The sequence below is a fragment of the Hypanus sabinus genome, chromosome 1, assembly GCF_030144855.1.
Source record: "Hypanus sabinus isolate sHypSab1 chromosome 1, sHypSab1.hap1, whole genome shotgun sequence".
Taxonomy (NCBI): domain Eukaryota; kingdom Metazoa; phylum Chordata; class Chondrichthyes; order Myliobatiformes; family Dasyatidae; genus Hypanus; species Hypanus sabinus.
The window spans coordinates 154,874,026-154,894,433 of record NC_082706.1 but is presented as its reverse complement, the minus strand read 5'-3'; the positions used below and the strand labels follow the sequence as shown (position 1 = coordinate 154,894,433).

Here is a 20,408-nt window from a genome sequence, read left to right as displayed (position 1 = left end):
TGCTCTACAGTTGTGCAACAAGAATACATTATTCTGCTATTGTGTGACATGATTCCCATTGTCGCCTGCACTATTGTTGTGTGCAATTTTATTGCCAAGTGCGCTGGTGTTTTCAGTTCTCCCATGAACCATATTATTATGACATGTTCCATATTATTCTATCTCATTCTCCATTTTATTATATCAGTTGCACCATATTATTTGTCTTATGCACGCTATTATTCTTATTGCAAGCACTATATTTTTGTATCAGTGAATTTGATGCATATACAGTATCTTTAGTATGTTATTAATAACACAGTACACGATGCATGGTGCAGTGTCCTGCTGGTGTACAACATACACTATGTGGCTCAAATGCATCGGTTTAGATGCATGAGCCACTGTTGTGCTAAATGCATAGTACTGAGCTACGGATCATGAATCACGTGCAGTTATTTTCATTATTATATTACTTTCGCCATGTTTCCGTATTACAAATATCATGTACATTGTGCTCTTCTCAATTTTATACTTTATGCGTTAATCATATTATGAAGCCGTGTAGTTGGATCACCAAAAGTTCGTTCGGTGTATGTGTCCAGGCGTTGTACTTCCGGACTTGCGTCCAGAGCTCAGCTGATTATAACGTGTTGACGTTTTGGGCCGAGTTTCGGTTTCGCTTCTGAATGCAGGATGCTCGCTTTTATGTTGACGACAGAACGATGAGTTTTTCGGAGCCCCGAATAAATAACTTGTTAGAGGTGAGTTGGCAGCGGGGGCTTGGAGCACGGGAATACTTGGAACACCGGCAGGACGTTCGCGAGAGACCAGATAAACTGGGGGGTACGGGACCGCCTCGGCTCGGCTGTGGGGAGCTGCACCCTGCACTGGATGGACCGAGAGAGAGAGCACAGGGATGTAAGGTTGCCGTGAAGTATGATGTGCCTGGATCTGCAGTGGCATTTAAGGAGTGAAAACTCTTTGCACTAAATAGTGCCAATTGTCTCGGGATGATGGTTAACTGTGAAGGGTGATTACACCACTGGGAAGTAGTTACAATGTAAAACACAAAGTGGTGTTTACGTCCTGAGATGCAAAGTTACAGTGTGGAATGGTACATATCGCACAGGCTCCTGGAGCTATAGTAAATGAGCCAAAGTTCAAAGTACCTAGCAATGTAACCATATGATACCGTGTACCAGCTCGAGATTCATTTAGTATTTATTTCGAGCCGGCAAACCCGATTAACCCTAATGTAATCACGGGACAATTTTTACAATGACTAGTTAGCCCACCCAGTACGTTTTCGGACTGTGGAGGAAACCGGAGCGCCGGGGAAAGCCACTGGGATGCTGTACAGACTCCTGACAGAACAGAGCCGGAATTGAACTCTAAACTCTGGAACGCTCTGGCCTGTAAAACGTTGCGCTAACCCCTACACTACCACAGCACCCCGCATTTTCTTGCAGGCATTCTCAGGAACAAAAAATATATATAATTTTACATAAAAAAGCTATATATAAACATTTAAGGACTGATAGCTGATGTGCAAAAGAAGACAAACTGTGCAAACAAAATAAACAGTACTGAGCAACTGAGCTGTAGAGACCTTGCGAAAGTGAGTCTGTGAGTTATGGAATCAGGTCAGAGTAGTGAAGATTGAAGATGTCCAACCCAATTAAAGAGCCTGATGGTTGTAGGGTAGTAACTGGTGGGACCTAAGGCTTCTGTATCTCCAGCCCAATGGTGATAGCAAGGAGAGGACATGGCCTGAATGGTGGGGATCTATGATGATGGATGCTGCTTCCTTGTGACAGTGTTGCATGTAAATATCTTCAATGATTTTTGTCTGTGATGGACTGGGCTGTGTCCACCATTTTCTTTAGCTTTTAGCATTCCAGCGCATTGGTCTTCCATCCCAGGTGGTGATGCCTCCAGTTAGGATGCTCTCCACTGTGCAGCTATAAAGTAGAAGTTGTCAAAGTTTTTTTGACAAGCCAAATCTATGCAAACTTGTAAGAAAGTGGAGGTGCTATTGTGCATTCTTTGTGACGGCACTTGCATACTGGTCCCAGGACAGATTCTCTTAGCTGTTAACAGCAAGGAATTTAAAGCTACTGACCCTCCCTGGCTCTTTTCCCTTAATGAAGACTGACTAGCTCATGGACATCCATCTTCTTTTTCCTGTAGTTGATAATCATCAGTGAAAAGTTGTGTCACTCCTCAACCGGATTTTCAACATCCCTCCGATATCTCAACTCATCATCACCTTTGATTCTGCCAACATCAGTGGTGTCATCAGCAAGCTTAAGAACAACATTAGAACTGTACCGCATGATCATACCTCAGTGGCCACTTTATTATGAACATCTGTATACCTGCTCGTTAAAACAAACATCTAACCAGCCGAACGTGACAGAGTGCATAAAACATGCAACCATGGTCAAGAGGTTCAGTTGTTGTTCAGAATGGGGAGTAAATGACTTTGTGACTTTGGATGTGGAATGATTGTTGGTGCCAGATGGGTGGTTGAGTATCTCAGAAACTGTTGATTTCCTGGGAGTTTCAGCTACAGCATTCTCTAGAGATTACAGAGAATGGCACAAAGAAAAATCCACAGGCAGTTCTGTGAGTGTAAATGCCTTGTTAATGAGAGAGTTCAGAGGAGAATGGTCAGACTGGTTCAAGATGACAAGATGGTGACAGTAACTCAAATGATCCTGTGTAATAACTGTGGTGTGCAGAAGAGTATTTCCTCCCCTGACATCTCCTCTGTACCTACTTCCAAGCGCCTCAAAACTCTGCCCTCTTGTGTTAGCCATTTCAGCCCTGGGAAAAAGCCTCTGACCATCCACATGATCAATGCCTCTCATCACCTTATACACCTCTATCAGGTCAGTCGCTCCAAGGAGAAAAGGCCAAGTTCACTCGCCCTATTCTCATAAGGCATGCTCCCCAATCCAGGCAACATCTTTGTAAATCTCCTCTGCACCCTTTCTGTGGCTTCCACATCCTTCCTATAGTGAGGCGACCAGAACTGAGCACAGTACTCCAAGTGGAGTCTGACCAGAGTCCTATTTAGCTGTAACATTAGCTCTTGGCTCCTAAACTCAAACCCACAATTGGTGAATGCCAATACACCATATGCCTTCTTAACCACAGAGTCAACCTGTGCAGCAGCTTTGAGTGTCCTATGGACTCAGACCACAAGATCCCTCTGATCCTTCTGGCTGCTAAGAGTCTTACCATCAATACTATATCCTGCCATCATATTTGACCTACCAAAATGAACCACCTCACACTTACCTGGGTTGAACTCCATCTGCCACTTCTCAGCCCAGTTTTGCATCCTACCGGTGTCCCGCTGTAACCTCTGACAGCCCTCCACACTATCCAGAACACCTCCAACCTTTGTGTCATCAGCAAATTTACTAACTCCTCACCCCACTTTCTCATCCAGGTCATTTATAAAAATCAATAAGAGTAGGGTCCCAGAACAGATCCCTGAGGCACACCACTGGTCACCGACCTGCATGCAGAATATGACCATCGACAACCACTCTTTGCCTTCTGTATGCAAGCCAGTTTTGGATCCACAAAGCAATGTTCCCTTGGATCCCATGCCTCCTTACTTTCTCAATAAGCCTTGCATGGGGTACCTTATCAAATGCCTTGCTGAAATCCATATACACTACATCTACTGCTCTACCTTCATCAATGTGTTCAGTCACATCCTCAAAAAATTCAATCAGGCTGATAAGGCACGACCTGCCTCTGACAAAGCCATGCTGACTATTCCTAATCATATTATGCCTCTCCAAATGTTCATAAATCCTGCCTCTCAGGATCTTCTCCATCAACTTACGAACCATTGCAGTAAGGCTCACTGATCTATAATTTCCTGGGCTATCCCTACTCCCATTCTTGAATAAGGGAACAACATCAGCAACCCTCCAATCCTCTGAAACCTCTCCCATCCCCATTGATGATGCAAAGATCATTGCCAGAGTCTCAGCAATCTCCTCCCTCACTTCCCACAGTAATCTGCGGTACATCTCATCTGGTTCCGGTGACATGCCCAACTTGATGCTTTCCAAAAGCTCCAGCACATCCTCTTTCTTAGTGTCTATATGCTGAAGCTTTTCAGTCCACTGTCCGTCATCCCTAGAATTGCTGAAGTCTTTTTCCATAGTGAATACTGAAGCAAAGTATTCATTAAGTACCTCCGCTACATTTTTCCACTATCCCACTTGATTGTTCTTCTCTCACGTATTCCTCTTACTCTTCACGTACTTGTAGAATGCCTTGGGGTTTTCTTTAATCCTGCTGGCCAAGGCCTTCTCACGGCCCCTTCTGGCTCTCCTAATTTCATTCTTAAGCTCCTTCTTGCTAGCCTTATAATCTTCTAGATCTCTATCATTACCTAGTTTTTTTAACCTTTCGTAAGCTTTTTTTCCTTCTTGACTAGATTTTCAACAGCCTTTATACATCACGGTTCCTGTAGCCTACCATCCTTTCCCTCTCTCATTGGAATGTAACCATGCAGCACGCCATGCAAAAATCACCTGAACATTTGCCACATTTCTGCCATGCATTTCCCTGAGAACATCTATGTACTGATCCACACTCCAAACTCATCCGCTTTGTTCATGATGCTCCTTGCATTAAAATAGACTCATCTCAAACTATTGGGCTGGCTGAGTGCATCCCTTCTCCATCACCTGCCTATCCTCCCTCTCACACTGTCTTCAGGTTTTCTCTATTTGTGAGCCGATCGCACCTTTCTCTGTTTCTTCAGTTCAGTTCCCATCCCCCAGCAATTCTAGTTTAAACTCTCCCCAATAGCCTTGGCAAACCTCCCTGCCGACCCCCCTTGGCTTCAAGTGCAACCTATCCTCAGCAGACAGTGTTCCAGATTCTACAGGCCTGCCTCAAAAGAGGTCCCATTGATCCAGAAATCTGAATCCCTGCCCCCTGTTCCAATCCCTCAGCCATGCATTTATCCTCCACCTCACTCGGGTCTATAAAGCTGTCTTCTCTTTGAATTCTTCCCGCCGGCCTAACTCACGCCCATGCGCCTGAGCAGTTGTGCCTTGATGAAAGGCTCGTCTGTCACATACACCCTTGTATCTGCTCTGCAGTCAGTCAGATTGTACCAGAACTACTTTCCTGCATGAACTTCTTATTCTATGACTCCCTTAATGTCCCTGAATTCATCTGGTTTTGTTGAATAGCTGATCACTCAGAGCCCCCGTGGTAGAGAATACCGAAGATTCACAGTTTTCTCTTGAAGTTCCTTTTCATCTCTGTACAGTCATCTCGCATTTTGAGACTGGCTTTCAATACTGGTTTTGACAACTATTATCTCTGAAAATACTCTGTGTAACATTTAAATAGATGTGTATCTTTCATTGAAATCACCTTCCATTTTTTCTAAACTCATTCTAGTCTAAATCTAGCTGCTAGATCTCACCCGACATAATAGTAGGAATCAAACTACTGAACCATTATCACACTCTCTATTGCAAATCTATAGGGGGACGGGGGGGACGGGGAGGGTGCAGACAGTGTTCCAAATTCTACAGGACCGCATTTTCTTTGCCTTCTTTCTTGTATGCTTTACCTATATGTTGATGTTCAAATAATTTATCTACAAGGACATCGAGCCTCTTTGACATTAACACCCTTCAATATTCCAACATTACAAAGTATTCAGCATTTCTGTTTGTTCTCTCCAAAGTGTATGAGCTCACATTTCCCTAAATTCTGCTCCATTTGCCACATTTTTCACCATTTGCTTGGCCTGTCTATATCATCCTGTAAGCTCCTCAAAACTGTCTGGTACCAGCCTGTATCATCAGCAAACTTGTATCTATTACTCTTGGACCCTTAATACAAATCATTGACGTACTGAATACATGAAACTCTAGCACTGATCTCTGTATCATCTAGCAAGTCACCATCTCCCAAATGCAAAGTGACCCATTTCATTTGCTTCATTTTTGTTTTCTAACCTTTTATTGAAGGCCTTCAAGAATGCATCACATCCACTGTGTTTCTCTTATCTATTCTGCTAGTTACAGCCACAAAAGAGCTTCATCTGCTACGTCAAGCATGATTTCACTTCCACAGGTCCAGGCCTAGTCCTGTTATTATTTTCTAAGTGCCCAGTTTCCACTTTGTTAATAAGAATGATTAGCAGCATCCCTCTCACTGATACCAGCCTAACTGATCTGAATTTTGTTGTTCTGTTTCTGCCGTTTTGGCAAGGTGAATTCTTGGTTATGGTGAGGTGTGAGAGATGTTCATTTGGATAAGTCGTTATGCTGCAGAGGTATAAATTTTCCTGAATGCTTTAGACTCTTGCCCACTTATCTCCCTGCTCTAGATCTAAGTTGGATGCTGTAGATCTATCGGCTTACAGAATTGGAGGATTCTTGGAGCTGGCATTTACCCTGCAGTGAACATTACTGAACAAGAAATTTTTAAAAAGTTTCATGCAATATTCTGCAGGTCAACAATGTTGACATGAAGTATGAGCTTTAGTTCTGTTTCCATAAAAGCTGTTTGACCTGCTGAGTGCTGCCAACATTTTTAGTGCATTTCGGACTTGTAATGATATTGTGCTTTGGAGTTATTAAATTAAGCTCTATGCTGGTTTCAATAGGTGTTGTGGAACTTGCTCTGCATTCTTTAGCCACCATGCTTCCTCACAAAACAAAAATAATCAAATGCTGAAACGATAAAAATTATCAAAAATAAACATGAAAAATGGTGGAAATATTCGGCAAGTTGGGTGCAGAAGCTGATTCAGGATTAGCTTTTTGGCTCTTACAGTGCTTCAGTTAGATAAAGACTGATTTTTTTTCACATTCTTGTACAACTCTTCATTTTGTAATATCCAGAAATGCAAAATGTCACATCTTTCAAACAAAAGCTTGATTGGCTGTGTACTCACTGGGGTATCTTTGTTGATTCTGTCTGTGAATATTTGAATTGAAGAAAGGTGAGAACAAACTGAGATTTTCAATGGCAGAGTGGGAGTATCAGAACTGCAGTCATATTAAGCAGTAACAAATTTTCAGATGAATTTACTGGAGGGTTTTTTTTTGGCAGCGATTGACACAGTGATGAAGCTAGTAGAGCTGCTGTGTTGCATTTTCCACTGACTGGGGCCTAAGCTGACTTCCATGCAGAGTTCATACATCCTCCCTGCACTCATGAGTTTTGCCCAGATCCTCTGATTTGCTCCTGCATCCCAAACATACTATGTGGGTTGTAGCTTAATTATTCACGGTAAATTTCCCCCATTGTATAGTAGAATCTGAGGGGAAAGTGGGAGGAATAAATGGGATTCTTTAAATGGGTGCTTGATGATTACTGCCTGCCTGAAAGGGCTGCCTCCGTGGTCTATGACTCCAGTACTCTGTTAGGACGGGATTTCACTGTCTGGTTTTTGTAAATGGAAGGCAGAATGGAGAGAAGTGACATAGCCAGCCAGAGTGAAATAAAAGTAAATCCTGACTGGGTAATTAACAGAGCTGTGACAGGTTATTTATTTTTTTGAGATACAGTGTGGATAGGCCTTTCTGGCCCTTCGTGCCACGTTACCCGGCAATCTCTTGATTTAATCCCAGCCTAATCAAGGGGCAATTTACAATGACCAGTTAACCTACCCAGCTGCATGTCTTTGAACTGTGGGAGGAAACCAGAGCAGCTGGAGGAAGCCTGCGTGGTCACAGGGAGAACGTACAAACTCCTTACAGACTGTGCAGGAATTGAACCAGGGTCGCTGGTACTGTAAAGCGTTGTGCTAACTGCAATGCTATCATGCCCCCCCCCCCACGTTATGTTGGCCTTGCAGCAAAATGCATTGTTGCAAATAATCCTTTCTTAAAATTCTTTTGCAGAAATTGTATCATCATCCAAAAGAAGTTATAAAAGAACTTAAATATGTACTATCAATCTACAGAGGCCTGTCAGTGCACCTTGACTTTTATTGTGAGTAATGATTTTCTGTTTACATAGAAATTAAAAATTCAGTTCAATATTTCATTGTTCCCCTTTACATGATTAAGATGGCTAACATCACAGTTTTTGGAAAATGCAGTTTTTATTGTAAGTACAAATTTTATGATATTGAAAAGAAAATACAGCACAATATGGTGATGTTGTACAGTCCAGTAGTAGTTGCATAAGGGCATAACCAATCTGTATCATGTTGCTGCTTGTGTGAACTTGCTGTGCAAATTGTTTTCCCTGCATTTGAATAGTGACTACAGTAAGAAAGACTGCCATAGTTACAAGGTGCTTTGGAGAATCCTAAAGTCACCAAATCATTGCATATCACAATATCATGTTTCCTTTTGACTTTGAACAAGAGCATTCTATTTGTTGAATCTAACCAGGTCACAGAGCATTCCCACCATTCCCATTCCCTCCACTTGTTCCTCATTCAACTGTTCTCTCTTATGGACCATCAAATTCTGTTTTGATTCTTTTGTCCACTTAGCTACACCCTGGGGTAACTAGTCTACAAGTATGACACATCTTTGTGATGTGGGAGGGAACTGAAGTGCCCGGAGGAAACCCAGCAATAGCCAGGAAAACATGCAAGTTCTACACAAACAACACCTGAGACAGGATCGAACCATGGCGCCGTGCACTGTGAGGCAACAAGGCAGAACGTTCTCTAGCCATGCTATCTTTTAAGTTCAAAAGGAGAGAGTAAATTTGGGATGAAAGTAAAGACCTTTCAAAATGGAGTTTGAATATTTAAAAAATAACTTGGATATTGAGAATGTGTAGAAAGCTGGCCTGGGCTCAGTAAATAGAAGCCTAGCATCAGATTAATGAGGAAACTAAGGAGACAGGAGATCACTAGGTATGTGCTTTGTAACAAGTTAGTGTGTTAACTTGCCAAGGTTGAGGTGTCATTGAATCTTAGATAGATGACATAGTGTAAAACTTCATTTGGCTGAGAATGCAGGAGACAATTTCTAAAGTGAGGTGAAACTTTTAAGGTAGAGAGGGTGGTGTAAATCATTGAAGCCTAAAGTAATCGAATCAGTGACACCTCCTTTACCTAAAATAATATTCCTTTTATAAATGCATAGAAATTCTCACCAATTCTGTACTATCCATCAAGTTCACATTTACTGTAATTTTATTTTACACTTGCCACATTCCCATCGACACTCCAAGGCTCTACCACTCTCCGACGAACTGGGGGATGGGGGTGCAGTTTCAAGCAGTCAGTGAACCACCATACTGCCGTTCGAATGTGGGAAGAAATTGGAGCACTAAGTGGAGCACGTGCAGTCACAGGGAGAACATGCAGACACCGCGCAGAGAGGAGATGAGAATTGAACCTGTTTCTGGAACTGTTTGCCTGCAGCTCTAATCATAGCGTCACAGTGTTGCCCATTGTGCATGGTTGTTACATTTGAACCTGAAAATTTGCTCACACATTTGACTGTGATGTCAAGCTGTATACAGTCCCTATAAAAAGAATTCACCCTCCTTGGAAGTTTTCATGTTTTATTGTTTTACAGTGTTGAATTTAATTTGGCGTTTTTGACACTGATCAACAGAAAAAGAGCCTTTCATGTCAAAGTGAAAGCAGATCTCTACAAAGTACAAATATAAAACACAGAATAATTGATTGCTTAAGTATTCACCCCCTCCAAGTCAGTATTAGTAGATGCACCTTTGGCAGCATTTACAGCCTTGAGTCTGTGTGGATGGGCCTCTATCAGCTTTGCACTTCTGGGCACTGCAATTTTTCCCCATTCTTCTTTACAGAACTGCCCAAGCTCTGTCAGATTGCATGGGGATCGTAAGTGAACAGCCCTTTTCAAGTCCAGCTATGAATTCTCAATTGGATTGAAGTCTGGACTCTGACTTGGCTACTCCAGGACATTAACTTTGTTGTTTATAAGCTATTCCCGTGTAGCTTTTTGAGGTCATTGTCTTGCTGAAAAGCAAATCTTCTCCCAAGATGCAGTTCTCTCGCAGACTGCATCAAGTTTTCCTCCAGGAGTTCCCTGTATTTTGCTGCATTAATTTTACCCTCTACCTTCACAAACCTTCCAGGGCCTGCTGCAGTGAAACATCCCCCCGGCATGTTGCAGCCACCACCATGCTTCACAGTAGGGATGATGTGTTTTTGATGATACGCATAGCGTTTAGTCTGATGGCCAAAAAGCTCAATTTTGGCTTCATCAGACCATAGAAATTTCTTCCAGCTGATTTCAGAGTCTCCCACATGCTTCTGGCAAACTAGCTGACATGTGTTTTTCAATAACCTTTTTGTGGAAATGCTTGGAGTGTTTTTTTGTCTTCATGGTGTATTTTTGCCAGGATACTGACTCACCAGCAGTCGGACCTTCCAGATACAGGTGTATTTTTACTACAATCTATTGAAACACCTTGACTGTACATAGGTCTCCAAAAATAAAGATCTCCATTTAACTAATTATGTGACTTCTAAAACGAATTGGCTGCACCAGTGATGATTTGGTGTGTCATATTAAAAGGGAGGGGAGCATGAATACTTAATGCAATCAATTATTTTGTGATTTAAATTTGTAATTAATTTAGATCACTTTGTAGAGATCTATTTTCACTTTGACATAAAAGTCTTTTTTAATTGATCACTGTCAAAAAAGTCATATTAAATCCACTGTGATTCAATGTTGTAATATAATAAAATGTCAAGACTTCCAAGTGGGGGATGTGGTGAACACTTATATAGGCACTGTATTTTCCATGAACCTAGGATGCTGGTACAGTTATATATAATTACCCACTATTAGTGTGCTCATGCAAAGCAGCTTAGTCAAATACTTATAGGGAAAATATTTCTTTAATCAATTTCATGGAAAAATATTTTTCTTTTCCTTCCAGGTCACAAAACTGGATTTAAAAGTAAGCTAGTTAATATAAGTGGTACCATTCCTGTGTCATGCAAAGGTAAGACAATACCGTATGAAACACATAGCTTTGTTTTTCTGGTCCAGCAAATTTACTTGGGAAATGCCACTGAGAGCGAAAACGAGTTTTATCCTTGACAGCAATTGACTGTGCTTCCTGGTAAATTGATGCAGCTATTCGTTGGTTAGATACTATCTTCTTATGAAACCAGGGCAATTGGATGAAGGGTTGAAAAAGCTAGCAAGAGGAATTGCCTTTAAAGTTAGTAGTCCCTAGAAACATAGAAAACCTGCAGCTCAATACAGGCCCTTCGGCTCACAATGCTGTGCCGAACATGTCCTTACCTGAGAAATTACCTAGGGTTACCCATAGCCCTCTATTTTTCTGAGGTTCATATACCTGTCCAGGAGTCTTTAAAAAGACCCTATCGTATCTGCCTCCACCACCGTCGCCGGCAGCCCATTCCACGCACTCACCACTTAGTGGGAAAGTAACGCTTTTAATTGGAAATTCTAGAGAAAAGAAATGCCTTTGATGTTATTTTATTGTTTTCCTTTGACCTTGATTCAGTGTAGACACAATGGTATCTAAACACTTCAGCAAGATGAGGGAAGTCAGAGGCCATTGTCGGCTCCCTGATGACTCCAACTATGTGAACTGTGGAGGCCCAATCATTGAGGGTGTTTAAGAAGGAGATTGATAGGTATCTAATTAGTCAGGGTATCAAGGGATATGGGGAAAAAGCCAGAAATTGGAACTAGATGGGAGAATAGTTTAGCTCATGGTGGAGCAGACTCGATGGGCTGAATGGCCTACTTCTGCTCCTTTGTCTTGTGATCTTGTGAACTGAACCCAGATGTAGCCCCTGACAATCTGAGCTATAGAACTGAAGGTGGTTCTAGAGACAATCAGAGAGATAAAGGAAGCTGGCTGGTTTCATTTGACTATGTTGATCGCAACCAAGGTGTAGGCTTCCGATAGATGGGTGACCATCAAGAAAAGTTAGGGAAGTAAGCAGACAGTGAACATTTGCTTCACTAATGGGTACACCTCTTTGGATACTGTTAAGGGGTGTATTTTTTTCAGGGCCTAGCAGTAGCAGTCAGGTATCTTGCACTGTGACCAGTCCTGAGGCTCAGAAAGAGGGTCTAGTCAGTCATGGTGATTCTAACAGGAGACTCAGTAGTGAAGAGGACAGACTGGAGATTCTGTGGCCATAGAAGAGACACCAGGATGGTGTATTGCTTCCAGCTGTCTGAGGAGCTGCAGAAAATTCTTGAGGGGGAGCATGAATAGTCTAAGGTCATTGTACGCATTGGTGGTAAGTCTCTAAGGGATGGCTTTTTGGAACAGTTTGTTGTTGAGCCCACTAGGGGACTGGATATGCTGGATTAGGCGGTGTGCAATGATCCGGAGGTGATAAGACAGTTTAAGTTTAAGAAACCCTTGGGGAACAGTGATCACAATATGATCAAATTCACGTTGAAATTTGAGAGGGAAAACGTAAAATCCAATGTGTTGGTATTTCAGTGGAATAACGGAAATTACAATGGCATTAGAGGGGAACTGGCTGAAGCTGACTGGAAAGGGACATTTGCAGGAAAGACATCAGAGCAGCAATGGCTAGAGTTTCTGCAAATAATTACAAGACAGATATATTCCAAATAAGAGGAAATTTTCAGATGGAAGAAGGACACTACTGTGGCTGACAAGCGAAGTCAGAGCCAAAGTAAAAGCAAAAGAACAAAAGTACAAGGAAGCCAAAGCTAGTGGGAAGATAGAGGATTGGGGAGCTTTTAAAAACTTGCAGAAGGAAACTAAGGTCATTCTGAAGAAAAAGATGAATTATGAGAGAAAGCTGGTGAATGATATCAAAGAAGATACTAAAAGCTTTTTTAAGTATATAAAGGGTAAAAGAGAGTTGAGGTTAGATATAGGACCGATAGGAAATGACGCTGCAGATATTGCAATGAGAGATGCAGAGATGGTAGAGAAACTGAATGTGTATTTTGCATCAGTCTTCACAGTGGAAGACGTCTGCAGTATACCGGACATTCAAGAGCGTCAGGGAAGTGAACTTTGTGCAGTGAAATTACGACTGAGAAGGTGCTTAGGAAGCATAATGGTCTGAGGGTCTCCTGGTCCTGATGGAATGTACCCTTGGGTTCTGAAGGAAGTGGCTGGAGAGATTCTGAAGGCATTAATGATGATCTTTCAAGAATCGATAGATTCTGGCATTGTACCAGATGACTGGAAAATTGCAAATGTTACTCCGCTGTTTAAGAAGGGTGGGAGGCAGCAGAAAGGAAACTATAGACTTGTTAGTGTCATGGTCCCATCTGGCTATCTCCCATCTCACTCCTACTTCCTTGATTGGGCCTTCATTCCCGTCATCTGACCCCCATTTGCTGCTAGTTGAATTAATTACAGCACACCTGGCCCTCCCTTTAGAGAATATAGGATAAGAACTCTGGCAGCACAGTCATGGGTCGCCAGTTTGTTGGTGGACTCTAGTGTCTGTATACCTCGTTTCCTGATCCCTTAGGACTATTAGTTCTAAGCTCCGCTCCGTTGCCTGGATATTCTACGTAGATCTTGTCTCCAAGTCAAGACACCCCGGTTATCCGTTCCACGTTCACAACTGTGCTAACGTCTCTCGACCCTGTCTCCGTGCCTGTGTCCTGCACTTGGGTTCGTCCCCAGTCACTCCCTTGCAACAGTTAGCCTGTCATCAGTGGTTGGGAAGTTGTTGGAATCGATTGCTAGGGATGAGATTGTGGAATACCTGGAAGCACTTGACAAGATAGGCCAAAGTCAGGAAAATCCTGCCAGACAAACCTACTGCAATTCTTTGAGGAAATTACAAACAGGGTAGAAAAAGGAGATGCAGTAGACATGATGTATTTGAATTTTCAGAAGGCCTTTGACAAGGTGTCGCACATGAGGCTGCCTAGCAAGATAAGAGCCCATGGAATTACAGGGAAGTTACTAACATGGAAGCAGCATTGGCTGGTCAGCAGAAGACAGAATGAGAATAAAGGGATCCTATTCTGGCTGGCTGCCAGTTACCAGTGGAGTTCCACAGGGGTTGCTGTTGGGACCGCTGCTTTTTACGATGTTTGTCAATGTTTGTCCATGTATTAATGGATTTGTGACTAAATTTGCCAATGATACAAACATAGCTGGAGGAGTGGATAGTGTTGAGGAAGCAGAGAGCCTGTAGAGAGATTTAGGTAATTTATGGGAACGGGCAAAGAAGTGGCAAATGAAACACAATGTTGGAAAGTATATGGTCATGCACTTTGGTGGAAGAAATAAAAGGGCAGACTGTTATTTAGATGGGTAGAGATTTCAAAATGCAGAGATGCAAAGGGACTTGGGAGTCATTGTGCAAGATACCCTAAAGGTTAACACCCAGTTTGAGTTGGTGGTGAAGAAGGCGAATGCAATGTTGACATTCATTTCCAGAGGTATAGAATATAAGAGCAGGGATGTGATGTTGAGGCTCTATAAGGCACTCGTGAGGCCACACTTGGAGTATTGTGTGCAGTTTTGGACTCCTTATTTTAGAAAGGATATATTGACATTGGAGAGGGTTCAGAGAAGATTCAAGAGAATGATTCCAGGAATGAAAGGGTTACTATATGAGGAATGTCTGGTGGCTCTTGGGTTGTAATCCCTGGAGTTCAGGAGAATGAGTGGGGATCTCATAGAAACATTCTGGATGTTAAAAGGCCTGAACAGATTAGATATGATAAAGTTATTTCCCATGGTAGGGGATTCTAGGACAAGAGAGCATGACTTCAGGATTGAAGGATGCCTATTTAGAATAGAGATGCGGATAAATTACTTTTGTCAGAGGGTGGTAAATCTGTGGAATTCGTTGCCATGAGGGGCTGTGGAGGCCAAGTCATTGGGTGCATTTAACCATATAACCATATAACAATCACAGCACGGAAACAGGCCATCTCGGCCCTCCTAGTCCGTGCCGAACTCTTAATCTCACCTAATCCCACCTACCCGCACTCAGCCCATAACCCTCCACTCCTTTCCTGTCCATATACCTATCCAATTTTACCTTAAATGATACAACTGAACTGGCCTCTACTACTTCTACAGGAAGCTCATTCCACACAGCTGTCACTCTCTGAGTAAAGAAATACCCCCTTGTGTTTCCCTTAAATTTCTGCCCCCTAACTCTCAAATCATGTCCTCTCGTTTGAATCTCCCCTACTCTCAATGGAAACAGCCTATTCACGTCAACTCTATCTATCCCTCTCAAAATTTTAAATACCTCGATCAAATCCCCCCTCCACCTTCTACGCTCCAATGAATAGAGACCTAACTTGTTCAACCTTTCTCTGTAACTTAAGTGCTGAAACCCAGGTAACATCCTAGTAAATCATCTCTGCACTCTCTCTAATTTATTGATATCTTTCCTATAATTCAGTGACCAGAACTGTACACAATATTCCAAATTTGGCCTTACCAATGCCTTGTACAATTTTAACATTACATCCCAACTTCTGTTCTCAATGCTTTGATTTATAAAGGCCAGCATTCCAAAAGCCTTCTTCACCACCCTATCTACATGAGGCTCCACCTTCAGGGAACTATGCACTGTTATTCCTAGTTCTCTCTGTTCCTCTGTATTCCTCAATGCCCTACCATTTACCCTGTATGTTCTATTTGGATTATTCCTGCCAAAATGTAGAACCTCACACTTCTCAGCATTAAACTCCATCTGCCAACATTCAGCCCATTCTTCTAACCGGCATAAATCTTCCTGCAAGCTTTGAAAACCCACCTCATTATCCACAACACCTCCTACCTTAGTATCATCGGCATACTTACTAATTCAATTTACCACCACATCATCCAGATCATTTATGTATATTACAAACAACATTGGGCCCAAAACAGATCCCTGAGGCACCCCGCTAGTCACCGGCCTCCATCCCGATAAACAATTATCCACCACTACTCTCTGGCATCTCCCATCTAGCCACTGTTGAATCCATTTTATTACTCCAGCATTAATACCTAACGACTGAACCTTCTTAACTAACCTTCCATGTGGAACTTTGTCAAAGGCTTTGCTGAAGTCCATATAGACTACATCCACTGCCTTACCCTCGTCAATATTCCTCGTAACTTCTTCAAAAAATTCAATAAGGTTTGTCAAACATGACCTTCCACGCACAAATCCATGCTGGCTACTCCTAATCAGATCCTATCTATCCAGATAATTATTAATACTATCTCTAAGAATACTTTCCATTAATTTACCCACCACTGATGTCAAACTGACAGGTCTATAATTGCTAGGCTTACTTCTAGAACCCTTTTTAAACAATGGAACCACATGAGCAATACGCCAATCCTCCGGCACAATCCCCGTTTCTAATGACATCTTAAAGATCTCTGTCAGAGCTCCTGCTATTTCTACACAAACTTCCCTCAAGATCCTGGGGAATATCCTGTCAGGACCCAGAGATTTATCCACTTTTAAATTTGTTAAAAGCGCCAGTACTTCCACCTCTTTAATTGTCATAGGTTCCATAACTTCCTTACTTGTTTCCCACACCTTAGACAATTCAATATCCTTCTCCTTAGTGAATACCGAAGAGAAGAAATCGTTCAAAATCCCTCCCATCTCCCTCAGCTCCACACATAGCTGACCACTCTGATTCTCTAAGGGGCCAATTTTATCTCTCACTATCCTCTTGCTTTTAATATAACTGTAGAAACCTTTCGGATTTACTTTCACCTTATTTGCCAAACCAACCTCGTATCTTCTTTTAGCTTTTCTAATCTCTTTCTTAAGATTCCTTTTACATTCTATATATTCCTCGAGCAATTCCTTTACTCCATGCTTTAAAGCATGCTTTACTCCATGCTTTAAGGCAGAGATAGGTAGGTTCTTGATTAGCCAGGGCATCAAAGGGTATGGGGAGAAGGCAGGGGAGTGGGGATGACTGGAAGAATTATCAGCCCATGCTTGAATGACAGAGCAGACTCAATGGGCCAAATGGCCTACTTCTGCTCCTATATCTTATGGTCTCCCCCTATAAATCAGATCTCCAAATCCTGGTAGCATACTTGTAAAATATTTCAGTACTCTTTCAATCTTATTGATACCTTTCTGGTTGGTAGGTGTCCAGAACTGGATGTAATACTCCCAATTTGGCCTCACTAATGGCTTATAAAACTTTAACATAACATCCCATCTCCTATGCTCTGTACTTTGATTGATGAAGGCCAAAGTGCCAAAAGATCTCTACCACTCTATCTAACTGATTCCATTTTCAACGAATGATATATTTCTAGTTCCCTATGTCTACTGCACTCTTCAACTGTCTGGAAGATATTGGAGGGAATTCTGAGGCCAACGTCTACCATTTCATGGATAGTCAAGGAATAGTGAACATGGTTTTGTTCATGAGAAGTCATGTCTGATTAATCTTTTGGAGTTTTTTAAAATGTAATTAAGTAGATAAATGAAAGTAGGGCAGTGTTTATTGTCCATATGGACTTTTATAAAATCTTTGGCAAAATCCTACTTTGCAGGTAGAGCTACCAAGGTTGGTTCAGAATTGGTGCGATAGAAAGCAGTGGGTGATGGCTGGAAGTCAATTCTCTGACTGGAGGTTTGTGAATAGTGGGAATCCCAAGGATCAGTGTTAGGACCTCTTTTATTCATTATTTCTGCAAATGTTTTGGATATGATGTACATGGCATAAGTGGTAAGTATCCTGATGGTATTAAATTAGGAACTTCCATTGATAGTAACATAAAAACTTAGAAAGATGGTAGCAGGAGGTCATCTGGCCCATTGATTTGGTTCTGCCATTTAATATAACAGTTGACCTGACCATAGGCTCAGCTCCACTTACCTGCCTTTTCCCCATAGCCCCTAATTCCCCCGCTATGCAAAAATCTAACTATCTTAGTTATGTTTAATGAAGTCCCTTTACTGCTTTATTAGGGAGAGAATTCCACAGATTCTGGGAAAACTGTTTAAAATCTATCGAAATGTTGAGGCTGTGTCCCCTAGTTCTAATATCACTTACCAACGGAAACAAGTTTCCTACCTCTATTTTACCTTCCCATTTCATAACTTTATATTTATAAGATCCCCTATCACTCTTCTGAATTCCAGAGCATTTAGTCCCAGGTGACTCAATCTTTCCTCATAAGAGAAGCCCCTCATCTCCAGAATCAATTTGGTGAAGCTCCAAAGTTTGCACTGCCTCCAAAGCCAGAATATATTTTCTCAAGTAAGGAGACTAGAATAGGCATCCATTAGTCTCGAGAGACCATGGATTTGTGCCTTGGAAAGTTTCCAGGGTTGTATGGGAGACTGGCAGTTGCCCATGCTGCAAGTCTCCCCTCTCCACAGCAGTGATGTTGTCCAAGGGAAGGGCAGCTTGGCACCAGTGTCGTCATGGACATCACGTGTGGTTAAGTGCCTTGCTCAAGGACACAACACACTGCCTTAGCTGAGGCTAGAACTAGCGACCTTCAGATCACTAGACCAACACCTTAATCACTTGGCCGCACGTCAACACAAGGAGACTAGAACTGCACTCAATACTCCAGATGCAGCCTCACCAGTACCCAGTAGAGTTACAGCATAACCTCCCTGCTTTTAAATTCAATCCCTCTGGCAATGAAGGCTAACTTTCTATGTCTCTTAGTCAACTATTGAACCTGTAAAGCAACCTTCAAGCAGTGACACTCCTAAGTCCCTCTGCACAACTGCAGACTGCAGTACTTCACCATTTAAGTAGTAATCTGATCTATTTTTTCCTTCCAAAGTGGATGATTTCACATTTACCAATGCTGTATTCTATCTGCTAGACCCTTGCCTACTCACTTTACCTATCTATAGCTCTCTGCAGACTCTCCACATCCTCTACCCAATCTGTTTTTAGTTACTTATTTATAGATGCGGTGTGGAATTGCCCTTCCTACTCCTCTGAGTTGTGCTGCTGCCAACCCACTGATTTAACCCTAGCCTGATCACGGGACATTTTACAATAATCAATTAACCTATTGACTGGTACCATTTTGGACTGTGGTAGGAAGCAAAACCACCCAGAGGAAACCCACATATTCTATGGCGAGTACATAAAAATCCTTTACAGAGAATTCCGGGATTGATGCCCTGAGCCATAAATGCATTGCGCTAACTGCTACACTACTGTTCCAATCAATTTAAAGTCATCAGCAAACTTGGGTATGTTATACTTATTAATGTACATGTATCATGGACAGTTGTGGGCCGGCAAGGTGACCTGTATGACACTCCATTCACCTCTGATTGCAAACCAGAGAAACACCCGTTTGTTCTAACTAAAGCAGGTTACAATGAACTATAAGGAGATGTTAAACATTTAGGTAAATGGCTGAGGGGTGGCAATGGATTTAAGGCCATCAGGTCATAAGACATAGGAGCAGAATTAAGTCACTCAGCCCATCAAATCTGCTCTGTCATTCCATCATGGCTGATTTATTATCCCTCTAAACCCCATTCTCCTGCCCTCTCCTTGTAACCTTTGACACCCTGACTAATCAAGAATCTATCAACATATGTTTTAAATATACTTAATGACTTGGCCTCCACAGCCATCGCTGGCAGTGCATTCCACAGATTTACCACCCTCTGGCTAAAAAACTTTCTCATCTCTGTTCTAAAGGGACATCTTTCTATTCTGATGCTGTGCCCTCTGGTTCAACACTCATCTACTACAGACTCATTCTCTCCACATCCATTCTATATAGGCCTTTCAACATTTCTATAGGTTTCAATGAGATTTCCCCCCCCCCCCCCATTCTTCTAAACTCCAGCAAGTACAGTTCCAGAGCCATCAAGCGCTCCTCACATGTTAACCCTTTCATTCCTGGAATCATTCTTGTGAATCTCCTCTGGATCCTCTCCAATGTTAGCACATCTTTTAATAGATAAGGGGTCCAACTGCTCACAATACTTCAATACCACTGCCACTGTGTAGTAGTTGTTTAGTTCTGAAGGAGTAGAGATCTTTGGTGCAGGGATGATGGTGGCTGATTTGAAGCGAGTGGGTACAGCAACCTGGATGAGTGAAGAGTTGAAGGTGTTCAGGAAAACATCAGTGAGCTGATGTGCACACCCCCTGCGTACTCGGCCTGTGATTTGTCTGCCCGGCCGTCTTACAAGGTTGACTCTGTCCAGAGTTCGTCTCATGTCTGGTGCTGTTACAGACAATGGCTGACCACCTGTGAATGGGGTGGTTTTTGAGGCCGGTGTTGTGTTGCATGCCTGAAAGCATGCATGAAAGTTGTTTGAAGCATCAGGGAGGGATGCTGTTTTCTCTTGCACTTGATGCCCAGCCACATATGCTGGGGGCCATTATTGGACGGCCATCCTGTATTTTTTGAGCATAGGTGGGTTTTTGCCCTCTTGATGCCTAAGATGAAGTTTCTTATGGCTGCTCTGAGAGCTGTTC

At 42.3% G+C, this 20,408-nt stretch overlaps 1 protein-coding gene across 2 annotated transcripts in view; it reads left to right on the top strand.

Moving 5' to 3' along the window:
• The first annotated feature begins 644 nt into the window (after positions 1-644).
• LOC132399241 (uncharacterized) overlaps positions 645-20,408 on the top strand; it is a 73,449-nt gene continuing 53,685 nt past the window's right edge. For both annotated transcript variants that reach the window (XM_059979438.1, XM_059979429.1), the window contains exons 1-3: positions 645-743; positions 7,893-7,983; positions 10,891-10,956. In XM_059979438.1, the coding sequence (XP_059835421.1) occupies positions 669-743; positions 7,893-7,983; positions 10,891-10,956 (232 nt within the window). In that variant the 5' untranslated portion in view covers positions 645-668. The remainder of the gene's footprint in view (positions 744-7,892; positions 7,984-10,890; positions 10,957-20,408) is intronic.